The following is a 21597-nucleotide window of genomic DNA, read 5'->3' on the forward strand; positions in this document are numbered from 1 at the left end:
AGTTTAGCTGGAGTCGTGGGCTTAAGGGTCACGGGAGTAGACTACAGTTCCCGAGAAGCTCTGTGGCCAGCCGTAATACGCGCGCACAGCCCCCTGGGAGTAGTAGTTTCGGCCTCGTGGCTGTGGTTCTGGACCGGACGGCCAGGAACTCGCCTTCCCGGCAACCTGTGCAGCAGGGCGGGGCGCCTCGGCCGGTTTGGCAGGGCGGGGCGCCTAGCGAAGATGGTGGTGCGCGCGGCGTGTGGCTCCCGTCGCCTGCCTGAGCCTCAGCTCCGCGCAACGGCCGGCGTCTCGCTGGTCTGGAGCCCCAGTCCGCCGGGTCCCTGACCCCGCGCCCCTCGCGCCCGATTCCCGGGATGCCCCGCGCCCGTAAGGGCAGCGCGCCCCGCAAGGGCGGCCAGCGCCGCAGAGGCGGTAAGTGTGGGCTCGGGCAGCTGATGAACGGCGAGCCGGGGACCCTCTGTGGTCCCCGTCGGTGTCCCTGAGGGTCCTGGGCGGGAACTCCTGCCTGGACCCGCCTGGCGCCGCTTCCCGCAGCTCCCCCGCGGCCCGCACGTGCCCCACGACACGGCGGCCACGTGTGCGCCCCACCTGAGCGCGCTGCTCGGTCTGGAGCCTGCGCTCCCGACGCTAACGCGGTGGGCGCCTCCTGACTCGGTTTCCCCATTGCTCCCTCGCCCTAGCTGCCTGCTTTGTCAGCCACACCCGCAGGACAGAGAAGGAAGCTCGCCCCTCCCCAGCCCCTGGCCCTTTCTTGGACTGGACTAGAAAGTTGGTGGGAGGCCTGGGGGAGAACCGAGGGGGCGATGGGGAGTTGGGGGACTGCGGCCTCGGTGGACCTGGCCCTAGACGGCGGGTGGAGCCCTGGGGCCTGAGGCAGCCCTGGGAGCTTATCAGCGGGGACCAGGAGAGTGTCCTGGTGCAGTAAACACATGTTAGTTTGCACGGGTGGGGTGGGGTGGGGTGCCCGCCAGGCACAGCAGAGACCCGGGCTTGGGTGGGAGAGCATCCAAGAGGGTCGTGATATTCCAGAATGGCTGGTTGTGGGGGGAGCTCACGGAGTGTGTCAGCCCCAGAGGTAGGCAACCTAGGAAGCCTCAAGGCCGGGGCTTCTGGGGGAGCCCTGAGAAGGGGAAGGAGGGAGAGCCATGGGGAGGGGGCAGTTGTGCAGAGGCCTGGCCTCTGGGGGGGCCGGGCACGGTGGAGCGCCCGAGGGGAGGCTGGGCCGCCTGGCTGGTGGGAGTGAGAGGATATGAGCAGAGGCCTGCGTGGGGGTTGGACTTTGTCCCCAGGCACATGGAGAACGTGGTTCCTGAGAGGTAGGACCAGCCTGATGACCAGACCCCTTGGGGCTCAGCTGTGACCACCACCCTGGCCAGCGCAGAACCTACACGCACGAGTGTCCAGTTCTGCTGAGTCGGAGGCTCCCGAGTTAGCGTTATCGGGGGCTCCTGCAGTCAGGGCCGCTCGCTGTCTGCACCTCCCAGGGCAGGAGGAACCGCTGTGTTCCCCCACCCAGGGCTGAAGGCCTGGCATGGACCCAGGGGAGCTCAGAAGGCAGTGCGCTGGAAGCCTGGGCGCCCACCCGCATCCCTGGGACCTGGGCTCTGCCCGCAGGGCCGGTGGGTGAGGGGTGAGCTTGTGGCTCGCAGAAGCGCCTTAACTAGTCACTTACTCAGTCGTTGTCTTCACTTGCCCTGACCTGGTTGCACCCCTGTTCAGAGGTGCAGCTGGGATCTGAACCCTGGGTCTGTCTCATTCTGTAATCCAAGTCCCTGACTCTTGCTCTGGCCATTTGGGGACATAATCTGGGCAGGTGACAGCTCCCCCAGGGGAGCCTAGCGATGCTTCCACTTTAGGCTGGGCCCCAGGCTCCCTGGGTCCTGTACGGCCCCTTCTGCCTCCACCTGGCTTGCGGTCTCATAAGGCTCTGATTGGGTCGGCTCTTCAGGGCTTCCTAGGCTGGGCCTGGTAGACCTCGCTCCCTTTCTCCTGCTTCCTGGCTCAGCCCCTGTGCCTCCCACCTCAGTCTTGGTTTTCTCATCTCTGAGAGGGGCGGCATCCTGTCTTGGGGGGCCGTGAGGCTGTGTGAGGCACCCCAGCCATCACTCACCCGTGGAGGCAGGCCAAATGGCCCGTTCCACCCTCCCCAGGTGCTCAGAGCAGCGCCCAGGCTGACTCGGGTTCCAGTGAGGACGAGGCGGCCAGTGAGGCCCGCAGCACCACCAGCGACTGCCCCAGCCTTCTCAGCACCGCGGCGGAGGACAGCCTGGGTGAGAGCGCGTGGGGGTTTGGCAGGGACTCGGTGGGGCCTCCGGGGCCAGGGCAAGACGCAGGGCTGACCAGGTGGCCTTGCAGGGGGGGATGCCGTGGACGAGCAGAGCCAGCAGGAGGACCTTGAGGAGAAGCTGAAGGAGTATGTGGACTGCCTCACAGATAAGAGGTACCCTGGCTGCCAGCCCGCCCAGCTGCCATGTCCCTGCTCAGCCTCTGGCAGATGTGGCCCAGGTCGGGCTGGCCCACAGGACACCCTTCTTCATCCCCCAGTGCCAAGACCCGGCAAGGTGCTCTTGAGAACTTGCGCCTGGCCCTGGCGTCCCGCCTGCTCCCCGACTTCCTGCTGGAGCGCAGCCTCACACTGGCCGATGCCTTGGAAAAGTGCCTCAAGAAAGGTTGGATGTGGGGCACGCGGGGACCTGAAGTGGCCGGGTGCTGACCCCGGGGCATGGCTGACTGGACGCGTCCCCGCAGGGAAGGGCGAGGAGCAGGCGCTGGCCGCCGCCCTGCTGGGCCTGCTCTGCGTGCAGCTGGGTCCCGGGCCCAAGAGCGAGGAGCTGTTCCACGGCCTGCAGCCCCTGCTGGTGTCGGTGCTCACTGATGCCGCGGCCAGCCCTTCCGCCCGGCTCCACGTGAGTGCCGTGCCCGCGACACCCTCCCCTCCCCATCCCTACGCAGAGAGGTGGCTCCTCCTGCCTCCAGGCCCCCTGCTCCGAGGCTGAGTCCCGGCTGGGAACCAGGGCTCACTCCTGACCGTGGCCTGGCTTCGTTCTCCCAACAGTGTGCTTCTGCTCTGGGCTTGGGCTGCTACGTGGCTGCGGCTGACGTCCAGGTACGTGGCCTCTGGGCACGGGGGTAGAGCACCCAGGCCCTCGCTCCGCCCTGAGCCACTCCCCTGCCTCCCTGTGCCCCTAGGACCTGCTCTCTTGCCTCACCTGCTTGGAAGGGGTGTTTAGCTGGTCTTGCGATGCGGGCGGCTCCACAGCCCCTGCCAGCCTGCATGGCCTGTTCCGTGCCACCCTGCAAGCCTGGGCATTGCTACTCACCATCTGCCCCAGCAGCCACATCAGCCACATCCTTGACAGGTAGAGGCGACTGCCCAGGGGGTGCGGGAGGGGAGAGTGAAGGAGCCCCCAGCCCATACACGCAGCTCAGCTCGCCCCCTCCCCAGGCAGCTGCCCCGGCTGCTCCAGCTCTTGTCCAGTGACACTGTGAACCTGCGGATTGCCGCCGGCGAGACCATCGCACTACTTTTTGAGCTCGCCCGGGACCTCGAGGTGTGAGGGGAGGGCGCCTGCTGACACCACGTGCCACCCCAGGCCCATGCAGGGGGTGCCACAGAAGACAGGGCAGCCTTAGGTCAGGGCGGAAGTAGCCCCAGCACAGACTCAGGTGCCAGGGCCTGTGCTGGGGGCTCTGAGCAGGGTTGTCTGGCCGAGGCAGGGGTCCAGGCGGGGCTCAGGGGCCCAGGCAGAGAAGAAAGCGACTTCCTCAGTGAAAGGCAGGGTTTGGGCCGCCCGTGTGGAGCCAGCAGAGCTCAGGCTCCTGTGCACCCCGGCCCGCCCCGCCCCTGCAGGAGGACCTGACCTACGGGGACATGGACGCGCTCTGCGGCGCTCTGCGCACTCTGGCCACCGACAGCAACAAGTACCGCGCCAAGGCCGACCGCCGGCGCCAGCGCGCCACTTTCCGCGCGGTGCTGCACTTCGTCGAGGTGCGTGTGCGAACGTGTGGCCCAGCGAGCGTGTCCCCAGACCCGCCCGCCCGCCAAGCCCGGTCTCACGGCCCCTCTGCCCCGCAGGGCGGCGAGTGTGAGGAAGAGACCATCCGCTTCGGCCTCGAGGTGCTCTACGTGGACAGCTGGGCCCGGCGCCGAGTCTACGCCGCCTTCAAGGATGTGCTGGGGTCGGGCATGCACCACCACCTGCAGGTGTGGAGGCGGCAGGGAGGGGGCACCCGCGCGTCCGCTGCCCACGGGCCGCGCTCACTGTCCTCTCCGCCCAGAACAACGAGCTGCTCCGCGACGTCTTTGGCCTGGGCCCCGTGCTGGTGCTGGACGCCGCCGCCCTGAAGGCCTGCAAGGTCTCCCGGTTTGAGAAGGTTTGCGCCCTCGGCTCCTGTGTTTTCCCTTTATTCCCGCTGCCCGGAGTTCTGCAGAGAAGCCCTCCCCCCCAACCCCCATCCCCGGCTCACAGATCCCCACTCTGCCCCGCCAGCACCTGTACAACGCAGCCGCCTGCAAAGCGCGGACCAAGGCGCGCAGCCGCGTGCGGGATAAGCGGGCAGACGTCCTGTGAGGAGACGCCACACCCTGCCCAGGTTTCTCACAGAAGACAGTGCAACAGCCAGAAAGTGTCGCTTTATTTTTTTAATGGCTAAACCAAAAACAGACGCGGGGTGGGTGGCTGGAGCCAGGCCATTGGGACCCTGGCTCTCTGCCCCTGCACCCAGCCTGTGGCCCCTGCCTGCCCTGTCTAGGTCAGGCCCGATGCGCCCGTCCCGAGCTGTGCTCAGGCCTGGCTCCCCTGGGGTGAACCACTTCCCTGAGGAGGGTGGGGGTGGCATCTGGACAAATGTCACCACAACAGGTGGGGAGGGGAGGCCCCTGGCATGGCTTCATGTGCGGGTTTTTAAAGACTATTAGAGGTAATTAAACTGAGTGCGCAGCCTGCTGTGGCCCTGGCTTCTGGGTGTTTGCCTGCCCCCCCCGCCCCCCACCACGACCCCAGCTTGGGCCCAGCTCCACCTTGCCTGTGCCCTCCAGAGCCTCCCCAGATGGCCCTCCTGCTCAGCCTGGTCTGTCTTGAGAGCTGAGGCTGGAACCCTTCTGGGAAGCTTGGCAAAGTTGGGGTGGGGGCAGCTGTTTCTAGACTTGGGAACCTGCTCTCTGGGGAGGCCAAGGAGTGCTGGCAGGCCGCAGGGAGAGCCCGGAGGCTGGCATCGCCGCCTCTGACCTTGGGCCACCCAGAGCCGGGCCTTGGCCCCAGGAGACCCGGCTAGGCCTGGCCGGAAGAAGCCAGGAGAGGCCGTCAGCTGTGGGGCAGATCAGCTTCTTGCACAGAAACCTCACCAGGAAGTAGGTGGAGCAGCGGTGGGAGAGGAGAAACCTGCCAAGGGCCGCTTTATTCCCCCAGCACACCCCCGACTCCAGGCCCAGGCACATCTCAGCTGGGCGCTCGGGCCTCGCTGGAGTTGAGCCTCCGCAGCTGGCTGAGGCTGGCCAGCCGCAGCTTGAGTAAGGTCTCCTCCTGCGCGTGCAGTGTGTGCGCCATTGTGCGGAGGGATTCGCTCTGCAGCACTGCGGGGGGGCGGGGATGCGGGTATCAGACCATGTGCCCCTCCCCCTCACACACACACACACACACACACACACACACACACAACTCCCCACCCCCCACCCGTCCAGCCCGGCGCCACGGTGCTGTGAACCCCACCCACCCGGCACTGCCTCCGCCTCTCCAGTGGCTCCCTCCCTGGCCCTGGGTTCCCCCTGGCCTTGCGCGCCCCCATACCGCTCAGGTAGACCCCCAGGATGGCCAGCGCCAGGCAGGTGAGCACCAGCAGAGCGAGCAGCAGCAGGAAGCCCCCGCGGCTGCAGCCAGGAGGCAAGAGGCCCAGCAGCTCATCCCATGGCTGTGCCTCCTCGGCCAGGTAGGGGCACAGCAAGCCTGCGGGGCAAATGGGGGCATCAGGAGAGTAATGGGGCGCTGGCTTTCCTCTCCCGCGCCCCCCACCTCCTCACCTCCGCTGTGCAGGTCACTGATGGACTCCACCCGGAGCAGGCGCACCTCCTGCACGTGGTTGGCCAGTGATGCCCTGTTCCCCGGGCTCAGCGCCGGTGCCGCCGCCGCGGTGTCTGCTGGGGTGGCGCAGGGTTGATTGAGCCAGTGGGCCACCCCTTCCTTCGGGGTGGCTTTCAGTTGCAGCATGGGCTCCGAGAAGACGGGGACAGGACAAAGGGACACGGGCTCTCAATCCCCTAAATGCAGCTCCGGAATTTGGGAGCCAGGATAGCCCCGAACCCCAGGGGCCCGATTCACCCCCGGAGCGGGAGATGCACTGACTCCCTCGGTGTGTTTCCCCGCAAGCACCTCGGGGACGCGCAGGTGCCCTGCTCGCTCACTGCCGGAGAAGAGCGGACCGGCCTCGGGGCTGAGCCCAGGCATGTTCACTCCGGCCTCCTGCCGTTTCCGGGCTGACCCTGGGAGTCAGCCATCAGGCCGGAGCCTGGAGACCTGGCCCCGGGGAGCGCAGCCACCCGGCCCGCCGGCCTCTGGCCCGGGCTGTGCTCTGTAACACGCCGCGCTGCTTTCGCTCAGCGTCACGGCCGGAGGCCTGCCTGGCCCCGGGCGCCCGCCGGCCGCCTGGGCATTTGGGTTGTTCCGGTTCCCTGTGGAATTAGTAACCCCAGCAAAGGACGGGCATCGCTGAAGGTGGCGGCTTCTCTCCGTGTCCCAGGAGTTAATAAGGACAGATTCTGAGAAGCAGAATTAATGGGTCCAAAAGCAGGGACTTCTTTAAAAACCTATCTTCAAATTGTCCTCCAGCATGGCTGCCCACAGCCCCCGAAAGGGCACACCATTGCCACCATTAGGCATGTACATACACACATGTGTACACATACATGTGCTAAGTTGGGGGATAGAAAAGGCCTTTTTTGACCCATTTGATTGGGTCGCTGCCTGGGGGTGCCTGATACGTGTGTGTCCCTAATTATCCATTCACAGCCTCTACCCAACACTGGGATCTGTGTACTTTTCCTGGACTTGACTTATTTTTGGATCCAAGTATTTATTTTGTGACTTCTAAAGGTTATATTTTTCTAAAAAAAAACAGTTATTTTTTCTTTGTTGCTAATCCTCACCCAAGGATATTTTCCCATTGATTTTTAGGGAGAGTGGAAGGGAGTGGAGAGACAGAAATATCGATGTGAGAGAGACACATCGGTTCATTACCTTCCACACGTGTCCTGACCAGGGCTAGGGATCGAGTCTGCAACCTAGGTATGTGCCCTTGACCGGATCGAACCTGGGGTCCACAGAGCCAAACCGGCTAGGGCAAGCTATATTTTCTTTCAGTTATTTGTCTTGATTTTTAAAATAAGTTTCAAGTGTTCATTTCTATGATACATGATCTGCAAATTGCATTGTGTACCCACCACCAAAGGCAAATCATCATCTTCTGACCCCCCTACAATATTGAAAGTGTGATGGGGCGTGACTAGCTGAGCCAGGCTGGCCCTGCAGCCTGCGGGCCCTGCTCGGCCCCTTTTGCACGGGAGGGGCAGTGGCAAGTGGCCATCAAAGTCTTAACTAGAGTCACTCTGACCAGCCAAGGGACCCCAACCTTGAGCCAGGTGGGGCCACTCAGGCCCAAGTTGGAGGGAGCCAGAAGCCTAGCTCCCCGCAGGCCCTGGGCCATGGGCCCAAATGCTTCCTGCAACCACTGCCCACCCCCAAGCCCAGCTTCTTCCCTGAAGGAAGAGCTGAACTGGCCAGGCAGCTGCCCCACCTACACCCACTTGGCTGCAGGTGGTTAACCCTCCCCCTACGGGTGCCTCCCCCAATCCCTCCTGCCGTCCCCGGGGAAACAGGCAGGGCCTGAGGTGAGAGGGTCCAGGCCGGGGTCTTCCTCCATGGACAGGTGCAGGCCCCATGGCGTGAGCTGGGACATGGTGACTGATGAGTAACTAAGGGAGTAAGGTCAGTGGACAGGGCAGATTTCTCCCGGGTCCACAAGGTCATCGTTCTGGGGCCATGGCCTCCCTCAGTCACCTACCTTGCTGGGTCTCCTCTGGCATGATGGGGTGGGCAGTCAGGGCCCGATGTCAGCCCCAGAAGGAGGACAGGATGGAGGCAGCAGTGGCTCCTCAGAGAACCCGGGGAAGGCCTGGCTGCCTCCCAGCCCGGGCCCAAAATAAGCCTGAGCTCAGCCCACTGGGCTATATTTAGAGGGGAAGGAGCAGTGACTGGCATGGGCCAGTGCGGGCTCTTGGCTGGCGATGGAGCCCCGACCAGGGCAGGCTTCCACCAGTGCACGTGCCCGGGGGCTTCCCTGGGACCCTCCCACTCCCGTACATACGCCAGCCCGGAGCCTCAGGCGCACCTCCAGCGACACCCCAGCGGCAGCCTAGACATGTGGGGGGCCCTGTGCCTCGCCACCGCAAGACCCCTGCCCATAGCTGGGTGGTCTCTCCAAGCAAATGTGAGATAAGCACCCGTCACCATCTGACCTGCTGGCACCAGGGGCTGAGGGTGATGGCCAACCGGAGCCCAGAGAACCCTAAAAGGGGGCAGATCGCCCCATCCAGGCGGGCAGCCATGCTGCTCAGCCGGAGGACCTAACCTGAAGGCTGGTTCGTCTGTTACTAAGCCTGCAGCCCTGTGTGAAGGACTGCCCGGTCTGGCCCGTTTTCTCTGTAAATAGGACGGACCCTGGCTCCTCCTGCAGAGACCAGAGCCTGGGAAGAACCACCCCACTGGTGCTGCAGTGTTCTGATCCCCTTTTCACAGAGGCTGCCCAAGGATGAGGGGCGCCGCCTGCCCAGCCCAGGGCCCACCCTCTGCTGTTAGGTCGGTCACTCCTTCCCAAAGGGGACAAAGCAGGACTGGGGCGCTGCCTCCCCAACACCCAGCCCAGTACTCCGCTGTCTCACACTGGCCTCCTTGACTCTTCTTTCCCATTTAGTTTTATTGATTTCAGAGAGGAAGGAAGAGGGAGAGAAACATCAATGATGAGAGAATCATTGATCGGCTGCCTCCTGCACACACACACACACACACACACACACACACCCCGACTGGGGATTGAGCCCGCAACCCAGGCACGTGCCCTGACTGGGAATGGAACCTGGGACCCTTCAGTCCACAGGCCGATCGACACTATCCACTGAGCCACACGGCTAGGGTGCCTCCGTGACTTTTCTAACACAGCAAATTTGTGCCCAGTTCAGGGCCTTTGCACTGCCTCTTCCCTGCCCGGACGTTCTGCCCCAGATGCCCCCATGGCTGGCTCCCCGTCACTTAGCTCAAGTGTCACGCCCTTCTGCCCACATCACCCACTTTTACTTTCTCCATAGCACTGCGCCCAGAAATTGTATCATTGAGGATCTACTGTGCATGTCAGCATCTCCACAGGCCCCATAAGACCCGCTCCGGCACATGGTGCCACCTTTAACCTCTTAGGAAAAACGTCCCGAAGCTGCCAGGAAGATGCCCAAGGCCACACAGCGAGGCCTGGGGCCAGCGGTGTCTGCTGGGGCCACTCCAGCGTCAGCGGATAAAGTGTTTATTGCATTAGTACAGTGGGCCGCCCCCAGCGCCGCCCGCTCACAGCGTTCTGCTGCTGGCCCGCGAGGCCCCTCTCCCAGCGCCCCGCTTCTGGCGCCCTGCTTCCCTGCCACCTCCGACCAGCCGGACCCTGCGCCGGGGCTACAGTCAAGGTTATCCTGTTAATAAATAAGCCGGCGCCGCTGCCCCTCGGCCAGAGCCTGTCGGTCCGTGTCTCCGTGGGCCGGGGCCGCGCGTGCCCGCGCCCCAGCCGTCTGTCTCCCGGGGTCTGTCGGCCCCTTCTCCAGCCCGTCGTGTCGTCTCCCCGGTTCCCGGCGTGGAGCCGGGAGTCACCAGTGCGCGGCGCTGCGGGGCCCCCGCTCGGCGCGCGGCTCGGGGACGTGCGTCCGCCGGTTGCGACCCTTCCTCCGGGGCTCGGGCGGCGCGGGCTGCGGCCGGCACATGCGCAGGGAGCTCGCGCCGCCGCCGCCCGGCTCCACCAGCTGCAGGAAGTCCCGGTACCAGAGCTTGGGGCCCGGCGGCGCGACGGGCGCCGCCTCCTCGCTCCGGGCCAGCCTCGCGGCCTGCGCGGCGCTCAGCACGTGCAGCACCAGGCGGCGCAGCGGCCGCGAGAAGCCCTGCTCCACCGCGGCGCACAGGTAGGCGCCCGCGTCCGCGCGCCGCAGCCCGCGCAGCAGCAGCCCCCGCGCCGTGCGCTCCGCGCGCTCCTCCGCCGGCACCTGCGGGCGGGCCTGCGTGAGGCCGGGAACGCGCTCCCGGCCCCCGCGTGGGACAGGGAGGTGGGGTGGGTGGGCGGGGCGTGGGGTGGGAAGAGCGTGGATCATGGGCGCCAGGTCCACGGTGGCCGAGTGGGAGCGGCAGAGGGGCGCGCGCAGGCGCACATCTGAAGGCCGAGGGCTGGCGGGCCAAGGTGTTCAGGTGGGAACCCGAACCCGGAGGGGTTCTTCTGACTGCGGGGGCGGGTCAGGGCTCTCAATAGGCGGGGCTTTTCTCGTGTGTGTGTGTGTGTGTGTGTGTGTGTGTGTGTGTGTGTGTGTGAGAGAGAGAGAGAGAGAGAGAGAGAGAGAGAGAGAGAGAGAGAGAGAGGGAAAGAGAGAGAGAGAGAGAGGGAGGGAGCGGCCGGGAGCCTAGGCTGCAGGAATGGGCCTCACCTGGAGAGGGACCAAGCTGGACGGGAGGGGCCAGGGGGCGGAGCCGCGGGGCGGGGCGGGGCCTCATTAGATGTGGGGGCGGGACAAGGCTCGGTGGGCGGGTCCCCACCCGGCGCCTCACTCCCCCGGGGCTCACCGGGGCGCTGGCCCCCTCCCCTGCGCGCTGGAAGGTCCACTCCACGTGCGCCTGCAGCGAGCGGGGCTCACACTCCAGGAAGGTGCTGCCGCCCTCCACGCCGAACACCTTCCGCTCCTGCAGCGCCGGATGGGCCGCGTCTAGGGAAGGGGCGGTCCATTCAGGCCGGGCAGGGCGGGCGGGGGGCAGCCTCAAGGGGTGAGCGGCGGGGCCGCTGGGCACTCACCCCCGGAGCACAGCGTCCTGGGGTCGCCGTTCTTCACGTCTTGCCGCCGGAACCGCCTGGAAAGGCGGTGAAATGGGAGTCTCCCTGAGCCCTTCTCACCGGGGCTCCCTCCCCGCGCGCCCCCCGGCCAGCCCCTGCCCACCTCTTGGCACTGGGCTGGAAGCGTGTGCACGCGGCCCCGTCCCAGGCGCAGTAGGGGTCGCGCGCCAGGCAGCATTCGGCACAGGCGCGGCCGTGGGCAGCACAGCGGTACAGCGGGATCTGGGCCACTGCGCTCCGAGAGGCCACGTACAGCTGGTGCTAGGGGGCACGAGGGGCTCCAGGCTGACCGAGGGGGCCTGTGCCCGTCCCCCATCGGTCAGGGGTCCCTTCCCCACTTGAGGGATGAGAACACTTGAGGTCACAGGTCTAAGGCAGAGCCTACACTCAAACCCGGGGCTTCAAACTACCAAGGGAGGCGTGTGGTGGGGGCTCCCGGGCACCCCCTTGTCCATTCCACTCCTGAGCCTTCTGGTCACTTACCCTCTTGGAGGAGATTTGCATGCTGGTGACAGCGGCAGAGTCCTGAGAGAGAGAAGGGGTGCTGGGGGCTGGGGCTGAGGGGAGTGGGGTTCCCCAATGACGGGTGCTAGACCTCACCTCAAACACGTGCAGCTCCTCCAGGAGCAGCCCCTCGTCGCTCGGTCGGCTGCCCTTGGGGACCGAGATCACCTTTAGCACCGTGCCAGCATCTGCGGGGGCGAGAGGGCCTGACTCTGTATCCCCGACAGCCAGGCCCCAGGCCGGGCTCTCTTCCCTCCCCCTCGGCGAGGTGGGTCCGTGAGAGTGAGGGATGGAACCATCGGAGAAGCGCGGGGAGACGGGCACAGCCAGGGAAAGGCGGGCAGGGGGCTGAACAAGAGGAGCCTGACCCGTGCCAATGAAGAGGACGTCGTAGTGGCCATCGGCAGCTGCTACTCGGTCTGCAGCAATCTGGGTGAAGGTGTACCCGGCACCCACTTGTAGGAAGAGAGGGCGCCCCCCCAGGGGCAGGATGGAGCTGTACATGAGCGGGTGGTTCCGGGCAAACTGGATGACGTCATCAGGAAAGTCCTTGGTGGAACTGAAGGTACCAAAAGTCTTGCTGGGGCACTGGGGGTGGGAGGAGGCAGGACAGGGACGTGGTGTGAGGGCCTGGTGGGCAGCCCTCCACAAGGGGCCTCCCAGCCCTGGAGTGTGTGTGGGGGTTGGGGGGATTAGGGGTTGTGGGGGGTACTGGACAGAGCCGCGTCTGGGAATCTGAGAGAAGAGGCCTGGCCTTGCCTTTGGGAATCGGAGGAGGAGACCTAGCCTTCCCCCGAGAAGCCCTGTCTGATGAAGGTGACCCCCCTCCCCATAACAAAAGGTAGAAACCACATTTAACCAGGAAACCCAGGCCAAGTTCTCCACGCTGAGGCGTTTAATGGGTTGCGGTGGGGGGACCCCTGGGCTACGCACCATGCCGGGCCGGGGGTAGGGGACACGGCCCTGGTAGGACACCCACTGGTGCGTCGGCCCCTCCTTGTGCGCGAAGGGCCCCAGGAAGGCCCGGCGCACGTCGGTCATGCTGTACACGCACACGGCCGAGCCCTGGAAGACGCCGCTGCAGGGGAGGGGAGGGGAGGACAGGAGTGACGGGCCCGCCGAGCCAGGCTGCCCCGCGGCCACCTCCCGGGCCTCACCTGGACGTGGAGAAGACGGCATAGAGCAGCGGGGCCCAGCGGTCCCTGGAGGGCAGCAGGAACACGTCCTCTGTGGGGACGGGGCCTCGTTGGAGGAGGGCACACAGCCGGGCAGGCCAGCCAGGCTCCCGAGTCTGCGCCCCGGCACCCCGCCCCCCACTCCGTCCTCCACGCCTGGCACTCACGGAGCTGGTCAAAGTGTGTGTCACCCTCGGTGCCCGGCACTGAGCACACCAGCCGCGCCTTCAGGAACGTGGTCCACTTGTTGACCAGGCTGCGCTGGCCACCCACGTCATTCTGTGGGGTCAGGTGGAGGGGATGAGGGCCAGGCCCCAAAGGCAGCGGGGTGGAGCGGGCCGTGGATGGGCTCAGGGACTCCTCACCCGGCAGATCTGGCCGATGCGGGACACGGACCGGCGTCCCAGCGCCTGCGAGGCCTCCACCGCCGACTCGCGGAAGAAGAAGTAGATCTTGTCATCGTCAGGGTTCTCGCTCTCCGGAATCCAGAAGACCTTAATGAACTTGGGTTCTGGCCGCAGGAAGAGTGTGGGGTCAGCGCGGTGCTAGCCCGGACGCCCCGCTATTCATCCAGGTGCTGCCTCCCCCTCCTCTCACACAGCCGGTGGGGCAGCATCTGAGAGTACCAGCCTCTACAGGGGTGGGCAAACTTTTTGACTCGAGGGCCACAATGGGTTCTTTTTATTTATATATATATATATATATATATATATATATATATATATATATATATATATAATTTCATTGATTTTTTTACAGAGAGGAAGGGAGAGGGATAGAGAGTTAGAAACACCGATCAGCCGCCTCCACACCCCCTACTGGGGATGTGCCCGCAACCAAGGTACATGCCCTTGACCGGAATTGAACCCAGTACCCTTCAGTCCACAGGCCGACGCTCTATCCACTGAGCCGCACCGGCCAGGGCCACAATGGGTTCTTAAACTGGACCGGAGGGCCGGAACAAAAGCATGGATGGAGTGTTTGTGTGAACTAATATAAATTCAAAGTAAACATCATTACATAAAAGGGTATGGTCTTTTTTTTTTTTAGTTTTATTCCTTTCAAACGGGCTGTAGTTTGCCCACGGCTGTGAGCCAAGTTCAGCTGGCGCGCTGCGGACAGTCCTGAAGAGCAGGGCCTGCGAGTCAAGAAGCAGCCACAAGAGGGCAGCAGAGGCCGTGGCCACCTGTGCAAGCAGGAAGCGGGATCCCCGCCAGTGGCAGGCCTCTGGGGGAGGCGGGGTCCCCAGGCCAGTGGTTGAAGAAAGGATGGAGATGGGGTCTCCGGTTTTACCTCCACTCACGAATCTTATTCTCTAGCAGGAAGCAGATGCCCCACTCCTGTTGCAAACACTCTGCTGGGCCCCATCACTCAGGGTAAACTACCCGGGCCCCTTGTCATTGCTCCCTTCAGAAATCTGTTCCTCGGCTTGTCCCTGCCCCAGGACCTTTGCACTACTTGTGCCCTCTTCTTGGAATGCTCTTCCCTCAGTCCTGCTCTACGTTGGGGATTGGCTCACACCCATCCTCAGCAGAGTGGCTTCCTTTACCCAACGTAGTCTGTCACCTTTTCCCTCCTCTCTACGCTCTCATTGGTCTCATGACCGGGAATTGATTTTATCGTGTTAGGAGGTCTGTGAACTCAAGGAGCGCGTGATACCTGTCTAGCCTTCCCCGCAGGGCCTGCCACATGGAAGTACTTGGTGAGACCTGGCTGCCTCCATCGCTCACTTATTTTGTGGGCCTTACTCTGCACCTGCCCTGTTGGGGATGAGGGTCCCCTCCTGCCACCCCACCACCCCTCACCATTGAGCCAGCGGGAGTCGTGGGGCTCAGTTCGGAGACTCGGACGCTGGCCCAGGCTGCGGAAGATGGTGAAGTCCCGGCCCATGAGGTCTGCGGCCACCCCGGAATACAGCTCTTCCCCTGCAGGCAGGGCCAGGGCTCAGCCAAGCTGAAGGCTCTCGGCTGGGGGAACTGTGGAGCTCTGGGGGCTCTTGGGGGACCCCTGGGGCTCTAGGGAGGGTCTTGGGACTTGGTGAGGTTCCAGGAGTTCTGTTGGGAGCACAGCCTCTGGACTCACCCACCAGCACGGAGGCGGCGCGGTGCCTGGGGTCGTAAGGACTCCTGCCCTTGCCGTCCTCCAGCCCCCGAGGGTCCAGGCGGAGCACAGGCTCCTGGGGGCGGGGAGGTTGTCACTGCCAGGCCCTCCCTTCCCCCACACCCCTCTGCCGGCTCTGGCCTTACCTCGGGCTGATGGCCCACCTCCAGGAACGCACAGGTGGGGTGGAAGGCCCCGGTGCCGCAGGCCAGCACGTGGGAGCGGTTGTAGGCGTGCAGCAGCTTCACGAAGTTCATGCACTCAGTCTAGCGGGCAGCCGGGGCGAGATGGTGAGGCCTCCCCCCGGGGGGGGGTGGCCTTCAGGGGTTCCCGCTCACCAGTGCACCCCACCTCCTCCTTTCTTTTGCATCAGCTCAGGCAAGTACCAGCATGGGCTCCAGGGACGTGGGGGCCATTAGTGACCAGCCCAGCCCAACCAGCCCAGCCCACCTCCCAGCAGAATGGGTACCCGGGGAAGCAAAGGTCTGCATTGGCCCCTGTGACTCACAGGCCCCCAAGAAGAATCACATGAGCCCCCACCCTGACTCACTACCTCCCGACTCCGCCACCTCAAGCCCCTGCCCCCATCCCGGCTGGAACAGACAGGCCTCTGTTCCAGCGCTGCCCGCCTATGGAGTGGGGGCTGACCCTCCCGCCCCCCCGGAGCCCACACTCACACCAATGTCCTTCCCGGCCCAGTTGCACTCCTCGCGCCATTCCACAGGCGCTGGCCAGGCCAGCTGGGGGTGGGGGTGGGGGAGAGGGACACAGGTCAGGGGCGTCCGATGCGCTGGGCTGGGTGTCACTCGGGCCCAGCCCCGCTCTCCCGGCATCGGGGTGGGCTCCCGGGGCCGCTCCCTGGGTAGCGCCGCACCTTCTTGGCCCGCTTGCTGATGTTGTCCAGGCTCAGGGAGGCCACGTGGTTCTCCGCGCCCACAAACAGGCGCCCGCGCTCCTCGTCCACCAGCAGGGCCTCGTAGCAGCAGGTCCTCGCCAGCCGGAAGGTCCGGAGACCGTGCTGGGCCTGGAGCTCTGTGGGTGGGGACCCGAGAACGCTGGGCGCTTCCTTCCCCCAGGCCCTGTCCGTCTCTCCCTTAGGCTCACACGCGTGTGAGTTCACACACATGTGCGTTTACACCTGCGGAGGCCCACCCCGGTGCACAGCCACCCGCTGCGCCCCTGAGGGGAAGGCAGGCCGAGCTCCTGGGGCGTGCTCGGACAAGCAGTGTCTCCAGGCAGCGCACTGGGGGGCCGGGGCTCTGGGGAGGCCAGGATGGAGGGGAAGCCGAACCCGACTCCCCGATCCAGGGAGGGCTCGGCCGTCGTTCCAGGAGCCTGGCTCAGTCCCTGGCAAGCGCTCCCGGGCAGGGGTGGGAAGGGGCTCTCAGGGCCCCCACATCTCAGCTTCCCTGGGAGCAGGGGATGGTACAGAGGCAGGATGTGTTGCCATGGAGACCGAGGGGTCTTCCTGGGAAAGCAGAGGGGAGTGGGCAGAGGGGCGTGCCCCGCTCGCCCGGGGCCCCGCCCGCCAGGTGCACCTACCTTGGAAGGAGAAGCGGAGGCGGGGAGAGCTCGGGGAGGCAGCCCCCAGCACTGCCGTCCAGAGCAGGACCAGGGCTGCGATCATGGCGGCCTCCGCCCGCCCCGGCCCGGCCCAGGGCACTCAGGGTTCAGCAGGCTTCGGCAGGCGAGTGCCGGAGCGAGGAGCCTTGAGCCGCCCTGGACTCTGCCCCGGGATCTGGAAGAGGAGTAGTAGCGAGGGCCAGGGCCAGGGCCGGGGGCGAGGGCGGGCGGCTGGGGGGAGCCCCGGGGATCAGGTTACAGCCCCAGGGGAAGGCGGCTGGGGGCGCACTCCACTTCCGAGTCCTCCCTCCCTGGAGGGTGCCCTGCCCGGCCACAATCACAGGCACACCACGCTGGGCACACCCTCGGGGTCACCCCACACTGGCAGGCACCCGCCCCACCACGTCACCCTCCCCAGTAGCCGGCCCTCCCATAGGCTCACTCACAGGCATTAACTCACACACTGAGGGCCTGGGACTCGGCGGGGACAGTGGGGGACACAGACAAGGTCCCCCTGCAGGAGGGACTCAGGCCGGCGGGTTTCAGAGGTGCCAGGAGCAAACAAGCGAGTTGTGGGAGTGAGAGCAATGGCGGGGCGGCCTCAGGTGGCTGCGCCCACAGCCCAGGGACGGGCACCGCTGGGGCCGGAGCCGGTGGTGGGGCGCCTGCGAGTGTGGTGTGGATGTTCCCGGGGGTCCCCGTGTCTGTGCTGCACGTGTGTGTGGTGTGTGTGCACGCACGCGGCCAGGAGGCCATGGGGCATGGGCGTTTGTCACACATGCAGATATGTGGCGTGCATCTGTGCGCACACGGCCTGTGTGTGTCTGCGGTGTGTGTCTGCGTGGGGTGTGCACTTTGTGGACGTGTCTGTAGTATGTGTGTCACACGTATGTGGACCTGTAGGCACATGCATGTGTGTATGTGACTATCTGGACATGCAGGTGAGCAAAAACACACGCAGTTCACCACTGCCTTCAACTGGGGACACTCCTGGAACCCACTTCTCAGAGGAGCCCCAGAGGTTGGCAGAAGCCTGGTTGCAGCCAGACTGCTAGGAAGGGGGGCCGCTGGGATAGGGGGGCTGCTGGGATGGGGGCCGCTAGGAAGGGGGCTGCTGGGATGGGGGGCTGCTGGGATGGGGGGCCGCTGGAATGGGGGCCACTGGGGTCGGGATTGCTGGGATGGAGGGAGCAGCCCCGGCTGAGCTGGCCTCTCTCCCCGCCCCAGAGGTGGACTGGCTGGTCACACAGAAATTCTGAGCTCAGACTTCAGACCCAAGCGGGATCAAGGGGGGAGAGCCAAGGGCCTGAGGCAGCCTCTCCCCAGCTAGGGGAGCCCATCCCCTCCTGAGCCTCCCTCCCCCCCTCAGCCCCAGGTCTCCCCATCTGCGACACCCCCCCCCCCACTGCTCGGAGCCAGAGCCCCTCCCGGACCCTCAGACGGGGCCAGGTCTGAGGCAGGCTGTGCAGGTGCCGGCGCCAGAGCCCTGGGGTGGGGCAGGGTCCTGGTGTGGGATGGGGCAGGGGGCATAGCTGCTGAGGCCCATTCCAGACCCCTCCCAGTAGCCCTGCCCAGCTCCATAGCTCGTGGACCTCTCCCTTGCCACCCCTCCCAGGCGGCCCCCTCCCTCCCTCCCTCCCCTGACACTTGCCGCTGCCTCTTCTGGGCTGGGGGGCGGGGGTCTGCGCCACCACAAACCCCCAGCTGCCTCCCCAGTGGCCACCGAGAACTCCAGCACCCCTGCCCCTTCTCGCTCTGGAGAAGGGGAGAAGCCAGGGGCCCAAGGGCACCCTCCGACGGCCCCTTTAAGGAGCAGCCCCCGCCCCCACCAAGCCAGCCACCGCCCCGTGCCGTCCAGTTTACGGGGCGGGCAGATCGGGTGACTGGGCAGGGAGCCTGGACGGCTGAGACGGTGGCCCAGCCAAAGGGGAGCGGGCACAGGGGGGAGGGAGTAGGGACGACACCCCTGTCGGGGTCACAGCAATAGGGCGCCCCAAGCAGCGACAGTGGGGCTCCCAGTCAAAGCAAAGGAGGAAGACGCCATAAAGGCCCGCCCCCAGCCCCAGGTGACTGCAGGGCGGGCAGGGGGGCAGCTGGTAGGGTCCCTCTGGGGGCTCCTCACCTGTCCTTCCACAGCTGGGGCGCAGGGGGCCCGGGAGCCAGCTGGGTGGGAGGGTCGGAGGAGAGGGGAGGGCGATCTCAACTGGGCCCTCAGGACCCCGTCCCTGTCCTTCCTCACCACGTGGGCCAGGGCCCTGCCACCTGCTGGCAGTGGTTGCCATGGGAGCCAGTCTGGGCGGGAGGAGGGCCAGGAGTGAGCAGGTCTCACTGCCCCGCAGGGTGGGTCCTGCAGGCGCCAGCCCGGCCTGAACCCTGAACGCGGTGCGGCCTGGCTGAGGGCGCCTGTGTGAGCTCTGGGACGGTCTTTCTTCCCGGTTGGAGGTGGGAGGAACCGCCCCTCACCAAACGCCCAGCAAGGTGCCCAAGGGGGCGTCAGTCCCAGGCCACAGGCTCCCGCCCCTGGGGCCTCGGTTGGGAAGGGTCAGGCGGCTTGGCTTGAAGCTGGGTCTGGTGGACACCCCGTCTGGGGGCTGAATGTTGACAACAGCTGAGAGGGGACCTCAGGCCCACCTGGGGGGACATGCCAGGCTCCCACCGCTCCCCCTGGCCAGGCATCCTCCTGGAATGGCCTCAAGCTGGTCAGCAGCTCCCAGGGGTCAGCGAGGGAGGCTGTGGCTGCCAAGTCCCCTGGAGTAGACGTGTCTGTGCCCAGCCAGAGTGGGGTCGCGCCCCTTCCCTGCGCCTTGGGCCTAGTGTGCCCGGCCTGGCTGGCTGGCAGGAAGGGTAGGGGTGAGCGGGAGAACCAGGGCGTCGGGAAGGCCTGGGGAGGGACACACCCCTGCAGGAACTTCTGGGCTTCCGGGATGCACCTCACCCTCCTCCAGGCTCTGTGCCTTGGACCTGGCTCCCCCCCCCGCCCCCCCCAGTGCAAGCAAACAAAATTCTTTGGCTGTTTACAGTGTTCCACCCAAGCAGCCAAGCTCAGCAAGTGCCTTTGAGGTCCCCACCCGCACCCGCGGTGCCCCCACCTGCCCCCACTGCTTCTGGTTCTTCAGGCCCAAGGGCCCAGCCCCTGTCCCATTCGCCCCCAGCCCTGTGACCCTCTAGAGAAATGGGACCAGGACCCCCCACTCCCATCTTTCCAAAGCCCTGGACTCCACGCCCACCAACAGGACGGCTCCTTCCGCCAGATGCGTCCCCTCCCTGAGCAGAAGGGCGATCCCCCGGAGGGGAGCTCAGCTTGTCCCCGTCCCCACAGGTGTCCTTCCTGCTCCTCGGTCCAGGTGTAGACCAGGCCTGGGCAGGGCCTCATGCGGACAGCCTGGGAGCAGGGTCATGGCTGTGGGACACCTTGGGCTCTGGGGGTCCCCCAGGATTCTGGAATCGGGCAGCCGGGGCCTGGGTCTCGACAGCATGGGGCAGACCAGCAGGGAGGCAGCTAAAGTTCCTGCCCCCGCCTGCACCCCTCCCTGGGGCCACCCTGGCTCCTCAGCCTCCACCCTTTGCCGGGGCCTCCATGGGCAAAGGCCTGCCTGGGCTCTCACTTGGTGCTGCCTGCGAGTGGCATCGGCTGCCAAGGCCTCCGGTTTTCCTTCTGGAAATAACTGGTTTGTTGAGCCAAGGCCCAGCACCTGCCTCCCCTCCCCCTGCACCTGCCTGGGCGCTGGTCCTGTGCTGGGGTAGGACTTCCCTCTGCGGAGGCTGCGCCACCCCTCCCAGGGCCGCCGGGCTGGGCCACCTGGGCCCGCTCACACCTGCTTTAGCCATCAGGGCTGGCGGCGCCAGCGGGCCTCCTTCTGGCCACGTGGGTCCTGGGATGTGCTCCCTGGGGACTCAGGCATGGGGGTGGGGGGGGCTGGAGAGAGCCTAACTGAGGCCTGAAGCCCCTGACACGCTGCCACCCAGGGGGTCTCCCCACCCACCCCCGCCTGGTCTCCAGCTCCCAGGGGGCCCCTGGCCCACCTTTTTGGAAAGATCAGCTCCTCCCTTCCTCGCCCGCTCCCCGGTCCTTCTGAGGGCCATGTCAGAGCTGAGGTGGAGGGGCCGAGGGCGGGGCCACCACGAACCCTGGGCCTCCGGCTGTGGCCCTGCCCCCACCGCTCCGCCCCTACCCTCCGCCTCCTGCACATTCCTCCCTGGCTGAGGTCAGCCCCTCCGGGATGGGGCAGCCCCCCCCCCCCCCAGCCACATCACAGCTCTTCACTCACTCCTGTTTTCCTCATTGCCCAGCGAGGGGGGCCGGGGGTGCGGCCTCCCTCTCCCCTCCTTCTCCATAGCCTGGCGGGGGCGGGGGGGGAGGGGAGGGGGCGGGCAGGGGGGGCGGGGCGGGCCTGCCAGGAATGCGGCAATAGTGGGCCGGGTTGCCCCTACACCCGTCAGCACACATTAACACTTTGCTACACTCCCAGGAGGGCTGTTGGGGGGCCCCAGAGGCTCTGGCGGGTTAGGGGGGCAGGGATCGACCCCCTAGGAGCCGGGGAGGGGCGGAATGAATCCTGACACCTCCGCTCCCCAGCTGTGCGTCCAGCGAGGAAATGGAACCTCTCAGATGCTCCCCTCACTAGTCCTGCCGCTGTAGGGGGGCGGGGGGGGGGCGGGGCTGGCAGGGCTGGCACACTGGGCACCCTGCAGCACCCAGGCCCAGCATCCTTCACCTCCTCCCGCTTCTCCTGTCCCCCCCTTCCCCGCCTTGCCCTACCGCCACCAAGCCCCCCACTCCTCTACCACCCCCCCCCCCCCGCCCCGCCAGCACAATGATATCCCAGACCCTCCACCCGATCCTCCTTCCCCCCTCAGCCCCTGGGGACTTCTCAGTCTTCCTGCTCCACCATGCCACCCCCAGCAGTGCCCAAGCCCCCCACCCCCCACCCCCGGCCCCCAGTCCCCAGCCCCCAGCCCTGGAAGGCCCTTCAGTCTCATCGGGGACAGGCCCCGCCTCCTCCCCCTGCAGCCTGACCCCTTCACCCTGCCCCAGGCTGTGTCCCGGGTCTTTCTGACACTCCCCCTCCTCCTCTGAGGCCTCCCTTCCTCATGCCCGCCCATCCCCTGACTCAGACTTCATGAAGCTTGGGGGGCC

General features: G+C 65.9%; 3 protein-coding genes and 1 long non-coding RNA gene across 7 annotated transcripts; 2 read left to right on the top strand and 2 right to left on the bottom strand.

Moving 5' to 3' along the window:
- Positions 1–169: 169 nt before the first annotated feature.
- On the top strand, positions 170–4949 carry IFRD2 (interferon related developmental regulator 2). 3 transcript variants are annotated; one of them, XM_081105497.1, is made up of 12 exons: positions 170–414; positions 2154–2273; positions 2359–2443; positions 2548–2672; positions 2752–2909; positions 3059–3109; positions 3193–3362; positions 3449–3554; positions 3854–3991; positions 4079–4207; positions 4282–4377; positions 4494–4949. In XM_081105497.1, the coding sequence occupies exons 1-12, from the start codon at positions 357–359 to the stop codon at positions 4572–4574; spliced, it is 1317 nt and encodes a 438-aa protein (XP_080961623.1). In that variant the 5' UTR covers positions 170–356; the 3' UTR covers positions 4575–4949. The 3 variants fall into 3 exon arrangements, with proteins under 3 accessions (XP_080961623.1, XP_080961621.1, XP_080961622.1); XM_081105496.1 differs by lacking the exon at positions 170–414 and adding an exon at positions 966–1078 and having other exon boundaries at positions 2126–2273; XM_081105495.1 differs by having other exon boundaries at positions 202–414; positions 4282–4949.
- On the bottom strand, positions 4621–7150 carry LSMEM2 (leucine rich single-pass membrane protein 2). The gene is made up of 3 exons (XM_081105502.1): positions 6020–7150; positions 5790–5945; positions 4621–5575 (listed from the first exon to the last, which is right to left on the bottom strand). Exons 1-3 carry the CDS (start codon positions 6204–6206, stop codon positions 5442–5444), a joined length of 477 nt encoding a protein of 158 aa, XP_080961628.1. The 5' UTR covers positions 6207–7150; the 3' UTR covers positions 4621–5441.
- Positions 6031–9757, top strand: LOC308529407. The gene is made up of 2 exons (XR_013996768.1): positions 6031–7280; positions 9356–9757. It is a non-coding gene; the product is annotated as an uncharacterized lncRNA (long non-coding RNA).
- Positions 9550–20561, bottom strand: SEMA3B (semaphorin 3B). Of its 2 annotated transcripts, none has more exons than XM_081105493.1 (18): positions 20484–20561; positions 16440–16635; positions 15772–15929; positions 15575–15637; positions 15044–15163; positions 14880–14973; positions 14603–14722; positions 13163–13308; positions 12965–13076; positions 12780–12849; positions 12556–12700; positions 11991–12210; positions 11719–11810; positions 11602–11643; positions 11222–11379; positions 11080–11135; positions 10839–10993; positions 9550–9937 (listed from the first exon to the last, which is right to left on the bottom strand). In XM_081105493.1, the coding sequence occupies exons 2-18, from the start codon at positions 16522–16524 to the stop codon at positions 9896–9898; spliced, it is 1878 nt and encodes a 625-aa protein (XP_080961619.1). In that variant the 5' UTR covers positions 16525–16635; positions 20484–20561; the 3' UTR covers positions 9550–9895. The 2 variants fall into 2 exon arrangements, with proteins under 2 accessions (XP_080961619.1, XP_080961618.1); XM_081105492.1 differs by having other exon boundaries at positions 9550–10285; positions 10854–10993; positions 20484–20514.
- Positions 20562–21597: the final 1036 nt, after the last annotated feature.

Source organism: Myotis nattereri (genome assembly GCF_964212035.1).
Source record: "Myotis nattereri genome assembly, chromosome: 14".
NCBI classification, from domain to species: Eukaryota; Metazoa; Chordata; class Mammalia; order Chiroptera; family Vespertilionidae; genus Myotis; species Myotis nattereri.